Source organism: Carettochelys insculpta, chromosome 4, assembly GCF_033958435.1.
Source record: "Carettochelys insculpta isolate YL-2023 chromosome 4, ASM3395843v1, whole genome shotgun sequence".
Lineage (NCBI taxonomy): Eukaryota > Metazoa > Chordata > Testudines > Carettochelyidae > Carettochelys > Carettochelys insculpta.
Genome location: NC_134140.1, coordinates 3553658 through 3568648, shown reverse-complemented (window position 1 = coordinate 3568648; position 14991 = coordinate 3553658). Strand labels below are relative to the sequence as shown.

Here is a 14991-nt window from a genome sequence, read left to right as displayed (position 1 = left end):
CAGCCCCATGTCGCTGCACACTAACCCCTGTGCGCTGTGGTCAGTGGGCACTTTCTGGAGTAAAGGCCTGTGGAGCACAGTTAGGATCCAGGGTCTCTTGCATAGAGCAAAAGCCATTCCAGCTGCTTCCAGGCTGATTGACTTGGAGGAATGGGATCACCCTGCAGGGCTGCAATTCAGAATCTCAATCTCGGGGGTAGGTCATCAGATCCTCTTGCTGGTAAACGACAGTAACCCCCCCAAACTCCCGAGGAGCATGCGTGAGCCAAAGCAACAGAGAAAGGGGCCACCCCTATCTTGGCTTAACGTGCTGCAGTTTCCCCTGGGAAGAGGGTGGCCCCTGGGAGCGGCTCAGAGGTTCGGCACTAAAAAGTGGGCAGCCTGGAGAGCAGACACCCTGGTTAACCTAAAAGAGAGGGACAGGACTGGAGGGACAGCCGCAGCCCCCCGTGTGAGGAGGCCGCCCTCACCACGTCCATGAAGAGCACGGAGACATCGAAGTTGGGGTTCTTCTTGACATTCTTGATGACGCAGGACTGGACTGTCTGGCCCCCGCACTCCACCTGGAGGCTGGGGGAGGTGACACTGGCCAGCTGATAGCTCTTCAGGTTCCTCAGCCCCCAAGCCAAGATCTGATGGGGGAGAGAGACAAGAGGAGATGAGGAACGACACCAGGGCGAGGGAGCGTGAGGGTGTCTGATGCCAGGTAAGAACCTAGACCTCGTCTACACTGTATTTCTCACACTGACGTAGCTGTGCAAGGAAATCCACTTCTCTCTCTCCAGCTGAGGGGAAGCGTTGCCCAGCACACAAGACAAACTGTCTCCTTTAAGGATAGTTGTGGCCAAGGGCCAGTTTGTCCTATCAAAGGTTTTAAGCCCCTCTGAGGCCAGGCACTCTGGGACTCCTCATTCTCCCAAATGGATCATGTGGCCAAGCTGAAGCAGGTCCTGCTGGGAATTACATGATAAAAGGGAAGCCCAAGGGTCAGTTGAGGTGGTACTTGGGGGTGGGGAAGGAAAGTTGCAGGAGTTTCTCTGTTTAAGACCAGGCACCTGCTCCAGGAGATCCACTCTTCACCGGCAGCCTTCCTGTTACAATAGCTTAAGAGGGGGACTTGACGGGCCCCTGGGCAAGGTGCGGATGGGCCTGGCTCCGCGTACCAGGAAGGGGTGTGGCCTTGGGCTGAAAGGGTGGGGCTGATGGCAGCTGACCCCCAGCAGCTCCCAGAGCACATCGCCATGGATCCTGCCCCCAGCCCTCAAGCCTGCCTGGAGCATACCAGGCCCTGGGGCAACTGCCCCCTTTGCCTCCTGGCAGAGCGTCTGCTTACAGCCCATGGGCCATACATGGCTCACTGGAGCCTTTCATAACGCCCGTGACCTGCTTCAATGTAACAGACCGGAGGTTCCCAACCTTTTCTCTAGTGTGGACCCCCAATCTCCACTCCCAAACTGTTTGTGGGCCCTCCATCGTCCCCCCAAACTGTTCGCAGACCCCCATCAAAGCCAATTCTAGCCACTCACTATATGAGCAAGGAAACCACAACATAGAGTTTCGAACAGCAAATAACAACATCAATGGAAGAAATTTAATTTTAGAATAATAATTGTCACTTTCTCATTTACTTAAAGCTTATTTTCTATGATCATTTTTATTTATCTTTTATTTTTTTTCACGGACCCCAGGTTGGGTACCACTGCTTTGTACTTACAGCCGAGTCATGAGCATCGCATCATGATGCTGACATCATTTTCATTTACATAAGCGTGGAAAGAGACAATACTGTGCAGAGGGACCACCCCCCGAAGACACAGGAAGCTCACTGCACTGAGAGTATAAACCAATTCAGGTGACTTTAACCCTCATTAAAATGGGCAGAATTTATTTAGCGCATGCAGAGTTTCTGTGGCCCTCCTGTGTAATGCAGCTGAGTGCTAGAGATCTGTGATGCCCACTTGGCCAATTTAGATTCAATCCTAACATTTGCTACTGCTAGCTAGGATAGTCTTGTAACTGTCCCCAGGCAGAGTTGAACCTGGGACCTCTGGAGCTTAGTGCAGGAGCCTCTACATCTGGAGCTAAAAACTGACTCATGCTTAGCTAAGGCTGTTTTTTGGCAATACTCAGCCTGTCTCTCTGTAAGTGCTCTTAACTGCCACTGCATGGCACAGTGACCTGCACCCCTAGGTGTGTGGGTTACAGCCTCACCTTCATTTCCTTCCCCACATCGAGCCACTCACCTCAATGGCCGTGCGCTGCAGCACTGGTTTGATCCCTTGCGGAACCATGTAAATGTTGGTCTCCCGCTGGGGCGGAGGGTAGGGCAGGTCTGAATCTGCAGACTGGAGGGGGCGGTAAGTTGAAAAGATCATCAGCTTGCACTGTTACAGGACACAGATCCCCTGCCGCTGAACGTCCCTCCCACACTCACCATGCAGAGAACAGATTTCAGAGTTTGCTACTTCCTAATTAGAGAGAAGGGCTGATGGGGATAAGTGTCACATGCAAATCTCTTCTCTCCCATTTCTCCAGGGTCTGGAGCCAACAACAGCCCATTGTTACACATTGTTTTTGTTTCCCGGGCCTTTTAAGGTGGTGTTTCTCAACCTTTTCCATGAAGTAACCCTTTCTTTTAAAAAAAAAAGTACCCCCAGACTTTGCTCATGTACCCCTATGGGTATGTGTTCCCACCAGTTGAGAAATGTGGTTAATCTGAGGTCTTGAAACACGTGATTCAACCTTTCCAGATTATGGTACACTTTTCGGGAGTCAGATTTGCTTTGCATACCACCAAGTTGCAGCTCACTTAAAAACTACTCACTGACAAAAAGCATGCACAAATATCACTGAAGTCTAGTCCTGAAAACTTGCTGACTTTCTACCATCTTATTACCAAATAAATGAAGTGGAACAGACATATTGTACAGACATTTCAGCATAAGACATATGAAGCAGTAGAAACAAGTTATTCTCTTAATGAACTTTTAAGATTGGACTGATTTTACTGGTGTTTTTATCTAGCTTGTTGTAAAACTAGGGAGATCTCTAGATGAGTTGATGTACTCCTGGGAAGACCTCGGTGCCCCCAAGGGTACATGTTCCCCTAGTTGAGAAACACCGGTTTAAGGGGCTAAAATGCCGTCACTTCTATGGGAGAAAACAGCTTCTCCTCTGTGTCAGCCTCACTGCCCAATGGTCTACCACAGGAAATGAAGATGAAGGTGGCCACTGGAACTGCCGCAGGGGGCAGCCAATGGTAGGTGGAGTCTGATTGTTTGCAGGGTGACTAAAGCAGAGCGTTAGAGGCCACACCCAAGTATCACAGAATTATAGGGTTAGAAGAGACCTCAGGAGGTCATTAAGTCCAGTTTTACATTTCATCCAAGAGGGAGTTTGGTGGGCCAGGCATACCCAAGAGCCCAGTTGTGAATATCGCCTGGACACTGATGCACCGAAGGGCACAATACAATCCACAACTAAGAGTTTGTGCAGAAGGCGGAGAGCAAGGTTTTGTTTCATGACGAAAATCTATCGAAGGGTCAAGGGAGAGGTTAAAGTCCTCGCTGCTCAGAGATCTAGGGAACAGAGCGCCAGTCTCTGCAGCCCTGCTCTGCTTTTACCTTCATTGACGGAACTCTGGTTCCCCTCGACCTTCATCTCCAAGGTCAGAGTCACTAAAGTAAGAGTGCAAGCAAGCCTGCTAAAAAGGCATCCCTCAGCCCAGGGCAGTTGGCACTCCTTTAAAAGGCCGTCATTTTTTCCAGGTTTGAGTATTGTTGCATTAAATTAAGCAGATATTCATATTTCAAGCAGGGGACCAGGTCAAGTTTGCATGTTTGTATTTAAAGCCCTAGAAAGATATTTTTCCTGGTGGCATCTCAGAAAAACCATATATTGAGCTGTGATTTGCCCTGGCAGCTACTGGTGGCTGCCAATTCAAAGCACCTCATTAGCTGATGACTTTTCTCCTTCCATTCCAGCTTTTGGTGGGATCATCAGGCTTTTATCACAGGGCAGACAGTAAATATAACCCCTACCTTCGCTCCATCCTGGAATGCCTGGGGCTTTCAGTGCCACACTGCACATACAGAGCTTACAGCCTAGAGACACATGATCATTTCACTGGCAAAGACCAAGGCCTGCTCCTGAGAGGCACTGAGTGCCCTCAGCTTTAGAATGGGAGCTCAGCACCCTGGAAATTTAGGCATTTAATTAGGTAACTGACTTTAGGCTCCCAAGATTTCTTCATGAGTGTTCTCCAGGTACAGAAGGTGTCATGCACCCATGATCGTCAGTGGGGACAGAACCAGAGACTTCTCACCTGGCACCTGGCACTGGTCCACCATTTCCAGGGAACCTCCATCAGCTGTCACCAGTGGAAGGGCTACTAACAAGTCACGAACAGTCACTCTGAGTCAGCCCAGTAACACATGTGCTCCTCAGTTCAGCAAATCACCAAAGTACATTCTGAATATTAAGCACATGCTTAAGTTCACTCTTGTTTACCAAAGCCCATAAGCACAGGCTTAATTTTAAGCAGATGCTTAAGTTGCTTCAATTTCAACTGCATTTAAAGACGTGTTCATGCTTTGCTGAATGCAGATGGATTTGAGCATATGCTTGAAAATAAGCATCTCTGGAAGGACTTTGCTGAAGCAGACCCTTTCCTCATCATGTTTTAATCCTCTCTCCCTTTAAAAAAGCACTAGAATGAGAATCCAGTTGTCCAGGTAAAGCTGAGATGCGGAATGATTAGAGGTTTGCCCATCTAGTGCCATGCCCATTTAACTCAACAGTGCCTCTGAAATTCTGATCATAAGTGACTTGTCCAGACTGAATGACAGAGCTAGGAATGGAGCATGGGAGTCCAGGTGCCTTGCATAGAATCATAGGGTTGGAAGAGACTTCAGGAGGTCATTGAACCCCCTGCTAAAAACAGAACCAATCCCAACTAAATCCTCCCAGCTGGGGCTTTGTCAAACCAGGACTTAAAAACCTCTAGGGATGGAGATTCCATCACCTCTCTAGGTAAAGCATTCCAGTGCTTCACCACCCTCCTGGTGAAATAGTTTTGCCTAACATCCAACCTACACCTCCTCCACTGTAATTTGAGACTATTGTTCCTCATTCCATCATCTATCACCATTGGGAACAGCCTCTCTCCAGCCTCTTTGGAACCCCTTTCAGATAGTTGAAGGCTGCTATGAAATCCCCCCTCACTCTTCTCTTCCATAGACTGAATAAGCACAAATCCCTCAGCCTGTCCTCATAGGTCATGTGCTCCAGCCCCCTAATCATTTTGGTTGCTCTCTGTTGGTCTCTCTCCAATAGGTCCACATCCTTTCCGCAATTGGGGATCTGGAACTGAATGCAGTACTCCAGATGTGGTCTCCCCAGCAGTGAATAAAGGGGAATAATCACTTCCCTAGATCTGCTGACAGGGCTCCTACTAATTCACTGAATTCGAGATGAAAAAATAAGCCATAAGTGGAAGAATGTGCCAGGGCCCACCTCAGAACAGAAAGAAAGGTAAGCTAACAACACTAGAAGAGTGAAACTAAGAGGAGACATGCTGCCTGCTTATCTGAGAGTAAAGCCGGGAGCCCAAAAGCAAGGCAGCTACCTGGACTCAAAGACACTCATCAGCAACTTTAGGTGAGTTCATTGAGTTTTCAAATTTGGAACTCAACATCTGAGAGCAAAATGAGGGGAAGGGAGCAAGGCCAGAAAGTAAAGAATAAGCATCTGAGCCCTGGCAAAGTGGAAGTGATGGAGTTCGGAAGTGCGGAGCCTGAAATTTCAGTAGGTGACTGGTGGTAGCCAAGTGCCTATAAAGCTAATAATGCCATCTGGTGAGACTGTTTTTCCCATCTGACACTGGATGTATCAGTTTGCAGGGATGCTCCGAGGCCTCAGCCAGATTCTATATGATAGAGGCACACGTCTGGAAAGATCTGCTGACTCTACAAGCCTTTTGATCTTTAACCTCTGTTGGCAGAAGGTGGAGACAAAAGATCAGCAAACAGGTCATGAGTCAAGATGTGGTGAAAGAGGGACAGAACTGTGGGTGAGGCACGAGCAATTACCAACAGAGCTTCCCCTCTCTCCAATCCATCGGAAGAAACCAGCGCGAAATGCACCAAGGCAGAGTTTGCTGGCAGACTGGGGCAATTTTAAGGAGATTGCAGGGACTTGACTTTCTCATTGGAACAAACAGCAAATTCTGCCGCAGGGGAATACTTCGGAAGCAGCTGTAGATCAGGCCTGGTAGAGACAATGCAATTGACCTCCCTTCCATCAAATCTCCAATGGTGTACAACTGAGTCAAGTTATTTCTCTATTTAGACCACCTAGGGATCTGGTCCACTGACTCTAGCAAAGCTATGGCTGATTTACACCAACTGGCCCATTGACAACAATGGAGCTCTGACAATTTACACTGTTTGGGGATCTGGCCCCAGGGACTCCTGGTGAACAATAACAATTTACATCGAGTTGGTATCCGGCGCATTGATTTTGATGGCGCAACCCCGATTTACAGTGGCTGGTGATCTGACTCACGATTCCAGTGGAGTAATGCCAGGTTACACCCATGTGGCTCCTGCACAGTGACTCAGAAACATGATGATGACCGTGGGACCGGATCTTCGACAGCATTGGGGTGGCTGTTTATATTGTGACTACCCTGGTGGCCGTTTATATTGTGACTACCATGGGACCAGATCTCCTACAGCATTGGGGGGGCTGTTTATATTGTGACTACCATGGGACCAGATCTCCTACAGCGTTGGGGGGGCCGTTTATATTCGTTAGGTGGTTGAGAAACCTTCAGGAAAGTGTGGTGGAGAATTCAGCACAGACATGGGGGTTTCCCATGGCTGGTCAGGGCAGGGCCAGACAAGTCTCTCAAGTGGGGAAGGAGCCAGTTTCCATGCAGGGAAGCTCTGTTGGGGTTTGCTCGCTCCCCAGACATGAGCAAGGAGGGTTGAGGGCTAGAGACTGAGCAGTACCCATTGCAGGAGCCCCTTGGAGAAGAAGGCAGGTATGCCCAGCTGCAGAGCGCCAGTCCCAGAAATGGCCATGGTGGAGAAAAAGCAAAGAGACAGTTACATTTCCCTGGCAGAGTTCAGTGCAGCACCTGCAAAGCAGGAGCATACGCCCCTCTCCTCCAGAGACAAAGCCCCGAGCCCAAGGGCATTTGGCACTGAGGGAAAGGGCCAGAGTGAAAACAAAGCTGGTTGTGACATTATTGGATTTTACAATGAACATGAGAACCATTATTATATAGTAAACGCTTTCATATCCGGCCAGAATCACCCAGAACTCCCAGATAATCGACATTTTAACCACAAGTACATTTTAATTACGTTGTCCATAAGTACCGTATAGTGAAAGTAAATACAAATAAATACAGCAAATACAGCCAAAGTTTACGGTGTACAGTACTGCTGTTGTTGGTAAATAAAGTACTCGGTATACATTTTTGTTTGTTTCTTAATAGCTGATCTTGTTTTGATTTAGTGTTACGCATTGCTAGGTATGCCTCTCTATTGTCCAGAATATTTGAATATCCAGCAACTTCCCAGTCTCAGGGCTGCCGGATATGAAAGAGTTTCCTGCAGTCGCTGTCCCAGGTTTGCACCAAATCTTGTGCCAAGTGGGCCAACTGAGGTGTCTCATGAAAGCTGGTGATTCACCGCATCTGTTTATGCTGCTTATATGTCTGTATCATGTCTGTATGTGAAGTTATAAGATTGGTCCTGTGCTTGTATTAGAAATGTTACGTTCTGGGAAACCACAGTAGGCGGGCTGGCAGGATTTCTAGTCAATTAGAGCATCAGACTCCAATCCGCCTCTCAGGAATTTAGCTGTGGGCATGTTGTCTGGAAGTCTGCCAGTGGCAGAATGCCCCCCAAAAGGACATGGCCAGGTGACCTGATCATGTGATTCTCCATTGCAAATGTGCTCCCTGACAGAGAGGAACAACAGATTTCCCTCCACACAGACAAGGGTATACGGAGGACCCTGAAGTTCTTCCCTTTTGTCTCCACTCTCCAGTTTGCAGTCTTCAGGCTTTCACCTTCTTTCTAATACAAGCTCAGGCCACTTGGTGAGGGGACAGGCCTCTCCAGTGGCCGACTTCCCAATTCCCCAGGCTTCCCACCCTGCAGGCAGACTGCTTGCTGGTCTCCCCGAGGAACCAGGGTTCCACCTCCCTGAGATACCAGTCTGGCTGGCTCCCAGGGGACTAGCTGCCCACATGCCAGGTGGCTGAGCAGGCAGAGAACCCATGGAACCTGGGGGACTTTCTGTCCCAGCTGTTTGGCTGATTGTCCTGGCTTTGGGGTGAAAACACAAAGCTTCTCACAAGAGGAAAGCTCTGTTTCCAAACATGGCTCCCCCAGCTGGCCTTCACAGTGGGGAGGAGAGAAGCTCCACACCCCACCCAGCTCTTTGCCCCGGCTGTTGAGAAAGGGGATCAAGAGCCAGGAGGTGGACACGGGCACTATTTCATCCCTCTAGTCCAGCAGAGGGACGTAAGTCTGCATCAGGGCAGAGTATGAGGGACAGCTCAGTAGTTTGAGCATTGGCCTGCTAAACTCAGGGTTGTGAGCTCAACCCTTGAGGAGGCTATTTAGGGAATGGTGCAAATAGTTGCCAGGGATGGTGCTTGGCCCTGCCAAGAGGGCAGGGGACTGGACTAGATGACCTCCCAAGGTCCCTTCCAGTCCTAGGGGATGAGTGTCTCCAATTCTATCCTAAATGCACCACCCTAGTGTGGTGTAACCAGGAGTACCAGCTCCAGAACATGAACCCTGTCTGACAGAACTGGGGCTCTGAACTGAGACATGCAACTAGAAAAGGGCCCAAACCAGACCTTTAGATCACCCACACTTGGGGGGAAGCTCTGATCCAGGCCCAGCCTCCCAGCCCTGTCTGTATTATGGGCCAGAACCAAACACCAGTCCCACGTGCACTCACATTTTGGGACAGTCCAGAGCTGGGACCAGCCTTTGTGTCCAGCCTTTAATTGCTGCAGCAAGTCTATGGCAGCCCAGTGGCCCCTGACAGTCTACACCTTAGGGATGTGGCTCTAAACATCACGGCTGGGACTGGTTTCTCGCTGCCACTGGCATTGTCAGCAGCTCCTTAAGGTGAGACTTCACGCCAGGAGCAGGGGAGCTGGAACAATTTGTATCATGGTGGCGGTGAGAGCCATCGAACAAGGCAGTAAACCATAACAGAAACTGCTTCAAGCCAGCGGGTGCAGCAACATCCCTAGTTCCAGGCCCTCTGCTCAAGGCAGCAGCCCAGCCCAGAACCCAAGAATCATTTAGAACCTGCTTAAGTTTTGAGGTCCTCTGTCATGCCAGCGCTCTGTATGGGGGTGCATATCCCCCTCCTTGCCTGGCTGCTAGACACACACCCCACATCAGGCACAAAAGCCACAAACCTGCCTTTCCGCCAGAGACTCATCCAAACAAAAAGCTCTCGATATTCATTGCAGTCACCCATGGAAACAATCACCCACATGGGGTAGAATTTTGTTTAATGTCATAACTAAATATATGGGCAATAGACAAACAACGCTGCACGCCCCGGTAAGCTCACCTCATCCAGACTGGCGGACGGCTCGCTCTGGAATAGGAAGAGAGAAAGGACATTAAAAGATACGCACACACTCTGTACACGCTGATCTAACGTGCACACACGCTGCATCACGAGAGACATCCAGCAGCCATTTGGAAATAAGCCCCCGTGCTGATGCTCTGGCTCAGGCCAAGACAGGCAATGCTGTACGTGAGAGCCAGTCGCTCTGACAGTAAGCCGCCCAGCATAATGCATGTGTAACAGGCAGGGTTGCCTCTAATTGGGTGGAATAATTTTTGCTCTGTGTACCAAAGCATGCAGGGCTGTGCACCACCGATACGAACATACACTGCTGGCTGTGACGGCTCTGGGCTCTCTGCTAACCAGCTGGATGGCACCTGAACCGCTCCTGGGTGGCTGCCCAAGCCCTCAGCTTACAGGGAACACCGGTAACAGGATGGGTGCGCATTAAGGGCTGTGGGGCCTGAGGCAGCCAACCCTGATTACAAAGGACCCCTGTTTAGTTTGGCTTATAAAAAGCAGCAGGATGGCCGAGGCTCTGGTTGCCCAGGAGAGGCAGTCAGGGCTAGCACTCCAGCCAGAAAAGGCTGGGACTGGCCACTTGGGGTGGAGTGGATCCGGACCGAGGTAGGACTCCCCGTTTGTGGTAGAAGCACCAGGGCACAATGGGACCCTTTGTGTTAGGTTTAGGGACTTCCGTTTGCATGCTGAGGATTGTGTGAATTATTTCCATTATTAAACCAGCCCTAGGCAGGAGTGTTGTTAGCCACAAGAGAGGCCATGTGGCTTTCCTACAGGGCCCACAAAAGGAGGCCAACCAAAGTAGGTGCCTGACCATCAAGTCTCTGTGGTGTCCAGCTTCCAATTTCACACCTAATGAACACATTCTCCTCCTGGAGTCCTATTTACTGAGTCCTTATCTACTGACCCACTAGAGCCCACCCCAGCTCAATCCTCCGCCTTCAGGTAGAGAGTCCCCAGACCTCCAGCTCTTGGCAAGCTGCCCCGTTGCACAGGGCCAACGGGGCTGTGGGATTCCTAGAAGGGGCAGGAGGACCTCAGACGTGTCTCAGAGCTGAAGACAGAGGTGACCCCATGCATGCAGTACACTGCTGTCATTCGCATATATTTCTTCTGTTTGTCATAGAGCTGGCCAAAAACACTTTCCTTTGAATCTTGGGCCAAGGAAAACTTGCCTTATTTCATAACCAGAAACTTTCCCCTCCCTTGAAATAGATCATTTGTTCATTGAGCAGGAAAATCTTCACATTTCAAAAATTTTACTTAGTTTTTTTCTAGTTGTCCATTATACCACTTTTCCCCCTATTTGAGAGCCCTCTCTGTTTCACAGCCAGGGAACAGGTGTCACAGACCCTGAAACAAGACCTTCCCTGGGAAATCTGATCTCCCTCTTGATGATGGGAGCACCCCAGCTGGGAGGTTCCTAGCTACAAGCTACAATTCCCTGCTGGGCACGTCACCCTCAGGGGAAAATCAGACCCACCTCCAAATGCCTCCTCTTGCCAGCATCAGCCTCAACGGTTCCAGAAGCCCGAGACAGCTTGAGAACACGGGTCTGATCTTCCCCTGCTGCTAGGAGCATCCCAGCTGGGAGGGTTACACCCCATGTTACACCACCATTAAATTTCAGATGTAAACCTCTGCAAATGTGACACTGACCAATTTTTAAAACTTTCTGGCTGTGAAATTGATCAAAAAGAACCCAGAATTTGGTAGCACCCTACTTAACTTCTCTTCATCTCTGAGCACTAGCTGTCTGGGGCAAGAGGGTGTTTGCTTTTTCATTTATTGGCTTCTCTTCTCTCGCACCACTCTGTAACTTTTACAAATGTTACGAAGTTACAAAAGGAAAAACAAAATTCCATCTTTCTGCTATTCCTCTAGCTGTCAAAGTTGGGGAAGTTCTGAAGCTTTACAGGTTCATTTAGCTTTGGGGGTATTTTTTGTTTTGTTTTTCCCCTTTTGCTGCTCTGTAACTTTTCAACAAGTGGAGACAATTTTAAAAATTTTAGAATAGCAAAATAAGAAAATGGGGCAGGGGGAACCCTAACAATGTAGGGGAAATTAAATCCTCAGCATCTTGGTATTTAATTGCACTGAGAGGCCATAAGGAAAGAAAGTGGGGAGGAGATAAATGAAGATTCAACTTGTAAAAAAAATAACCAAAAAAGTCAGAAAATGGCAAATTGTTCTGCTTTGAACCTCCAGAAACGAAACCAACTTTGAAACTTCAACTTTTTCCACTCAAGTGTTTTTTAACTTTCTGGCCGGCTCTCCCATGCACTATTGGGAGCATGAGAGCCGTTACACCTCCTCTCTTTTCATGGGAAAACCTAGCTGTCCGTGCTTAAACCACAAAAACATTGCACAAAGCTCCACTGAGCCTCCCCAATCCCCATGGAAATTCACTCCCTGCCCACCAGTGGCCTCCACACCCCAGCCAGCACTGCCTCTCTGCAATGAGGGACCCCACTAGCTTCCCCTTCCAGGTAGTACGGGGGTGGGGGGCTGCCCTCTAACATAACTGCCTTGGAGGGGAAGAGAAAAGCCAGGCCAAGCCTACCCATGACACTGAGTGCAGGCAGGTGGTGTCTGAGCAGAAAAGAGAATGCAGGGGGAAGAGACCAGCTAGGATGGAGAACAGGCAGGTGGGGCAGGAGGATATGAAGGTCAGGGGGGAGGCAGGGGGGTTAGGAGGCCAGTGGGGTAGGAGCTGTGGGCAGTAGGGAGGGTAGACAGAGCCTGCCAGGCCAAGGAGAGAGGTTGGAGGGAGTGAAAGGCAGCTGTGCTGATGGGGGACGCCACAACCCTTTGATCTGGTGTGGTGCCGTTAGCACAGTGGGTTCTGATGAAAGGGTTAAACCCCACCATGTCTAGGACTTGGGGGGCCTGGGCTGCAGAGGCAGGTGGCTGGAGACAGACAGCAGCTGCCTCTCTGACGTCTCACAGACCCGTACGCCACCGTTCTGGGAGTGGGACGCAGGGAACATCAGCAGTGAAATCAACTGAGTAGGACGGATCCCAGGAGCCAAGCTGGGGTACAAGCTCCCAGGGTGTTCACAGGAGTTTGCTGCAGCTGGGCCTTGGGGATCTGGCCAGCTGACGGGTGTTTCAGGTCCTCAGAGCTGTCAATCCAACTTGAGCATTACCTCGAAGCCAGGGAGATGGTGAACGGCCGGCTGCAGAGAGCAAAATGCAACAGTCAGAGGGGGGTCCCTGCGTTAATTCCCCACCGTGCCCTGCTCTGTTCTCCCCTACAACCAGTCCCACCCCCAGCAAAGCCAGCTGAGTGCCCAGATCCCCGTGGGCCTACGGTACTCCAACAGTTGGGTCCTTCTCTGCAAGGCCTGAATGTGGGTCATCCTCTGTGGGGGCTCAACATGGATCATCCTCTGAGAGGCCCGAACATGGGTCTTCCTCTGTGAGGCCTAAATGGGGGTCGTCCTCTGTGGGCGCTGAATGGGAGTCCCTCTCTGAGACCTGAACGTGGGTTAGCTTCTGTAAGGCCTGAATGTGGGACTGCTAGTTCAGCGTGCCTGCGTCTCTCCTGGCTGAGCGGGAAGAGCTGGTCCTGTTAACATCCAGCCTTTATATACTTGGAGGCGTCTGTGCAGTCCAGCCACTGGGTAAGCATGGGCTGCCTCTCGCCAATACCACGTCGCCAGGTCAAAAAGTTCTGTAACCTCCACTGGCCTCACACAACACCTCCGCCGCCACCAGCTTCCCTCTGGCTCTCCTGGCAGCCGCTAACCCATGCCGTCCTTTGCAGCCAGAAATGTTACCTTGGTGCTTGCCAACATCAATACCTCTTGCTGGCCAGCTGGCTGGCGGTGCCCACAGACTGGGCAGCCTCGCTCATTCCCCACCGTGTTTTCCCCTGCAGCACAGCTTCTTCCACTGTCTGCCACAGAGGAACCTACCCTACGTGCAGGAAAACCCGTAGCCAAGCTGCGTCTCCAGCCCAGCACTAGTTATGAGGGTATAACGGGGCAGACACCTGGGCACCAGAGCAGCAGTGCCTGAATACCCTTCATTCCCTGGCTAGATCCTGGACCAAGTGGGGAGAGAGAAGCAGCAGAGAAGAGGGAACTCAATGAGCAACCTTAATGTTTCCTGGGGAAGCAGCCAGCCCCTCACCTTCCACCCGACCCACTCTCCCCGGCAGCAGGACAGTCCTGGGGAACGGCCAGAGCCAGGTGAGTGGAACACATGGAGGTGAAGACAACCAGGGGGTGGTGTGCGCATGGGGGGAGCAGAAGATAAGCAGGTATAGAGCCCAAGAAGAGTCTCTCCCAGCTGATCTGGAGCCAAAAACCGGTTCCCCTGAGCTTGCTGAAGGGCATAAATCAACTTAGCCACTTGCTGCTTGGGCCACTCTTACCCTCCAGCAGCTCCGTCTGGCTCCCAGGGTAAGCACTGCGACTCTGAGGCAGGTCCACGGTGTCTTCCCACAGCCCAAATCCCAGCTCAGCCCCATCTCAGAGCCATGAGCAATCGCCGCCATGGGCTGAGCTGGATGCTCCAGGAGTCGCAATGCCGGAGGTAGGGGCACTGGGCAGCCAACGCGCTGGTTTTGCAAAAGTCTAATGAGGGAACAGCTGGCCTCAAAACGCAGGAAATTCTTCCCGTCGGGTGGCTGCTGGCCTGCAGAGCAGCAGTCCCGCCCAAACATGGCAGCCAACAGCATGGAAAGAAACCGCGGGCATGACCCACACCCTTGGGATGTTGTGCGCCAGCTGACGTGCGTGGCACGCAAGCAGAGGCTGGCCTGCACAGACTGCCTCGCTCTGGCTCCCAGCCCCTGCACGCGAGAAGCTGACGCTGCTGAGCACCTCTAGATTTCAAAGGGATCTGGTCTGATCATTCCCGGGATAGGGGGACTCCTCTCCGCACCTCACCTTCTCTCTCTGAATCAGTTCAAAGGCGGCGAGCAGCTCTCCTGCGTTTCTGTTCCCCCGGGTGATGGGATGCCAGGACAGCCTCGGGGAGCGCTCCAGGCTGGGTCGGCAAATGCAGCGGCCCATGAACTCATCCGCACCCTGCAAGCAACACGCTTACTGTCACTGCTGTTGTGGAGGACTCACTCATAGCCCGGTTCTCGGCTTAGGTGGCCACCCCCCACCTCTCTGACTGACTCTGGCTAACCCCTTTCAGTCACGCAGGAGTCGGACCAAAGCAATCGTGAGGTTCAAAGAATCAGAAGGGCTTTTTTAAAACCATCCTCAATTTAGAGGGCTTTAAATTTGCCTTCTGGCTTTGGAGCCCTTCAGCTCAGCATATTAAGCTTCTTTCCATAGGTTCACCCTGGCTAGAAACTTACATTCCTGAAAAGAAAGGTGACAGCCGCACAGAAGC

General features: G+C 50.9%; 1 protein-coding gene across 7 annotated transcripts in view; it reads right to left on the bottom strand.

Moving 5' to 3' along the window:
• DYSF (dysferlin) overlaps positions 1–14991 on the bottom strand; it is a 304879-nt gene that overhangs the window by 109258 nt on the left and 180630 nt on the right. For all 7 annotated transcript variants that reach the window (XM_074992197.1, XM_074992191.1, XM_074992196.1 and 4 more), the window contains 5 exons: positions 14535–14675; positions 12786–12815; positions 9616–9642; positions 2244–2345; positions 471–632 (listed from right to left, as the gene is read on the bottom strand). In XM_074992197.1, coding sequence (XP_074848298.1) covers positions 471–632; positions 2244–2345; positions 9616–9642; positions 12786–12815; positions 14535–14675 — 462 coding nt within the window. The remainder of the gene's footprint in view (positions 1–470; positions 633–2243; positions 2346–9615; positions 9643–12785; positions 12816–14534; positions 14676–14991) is intronic.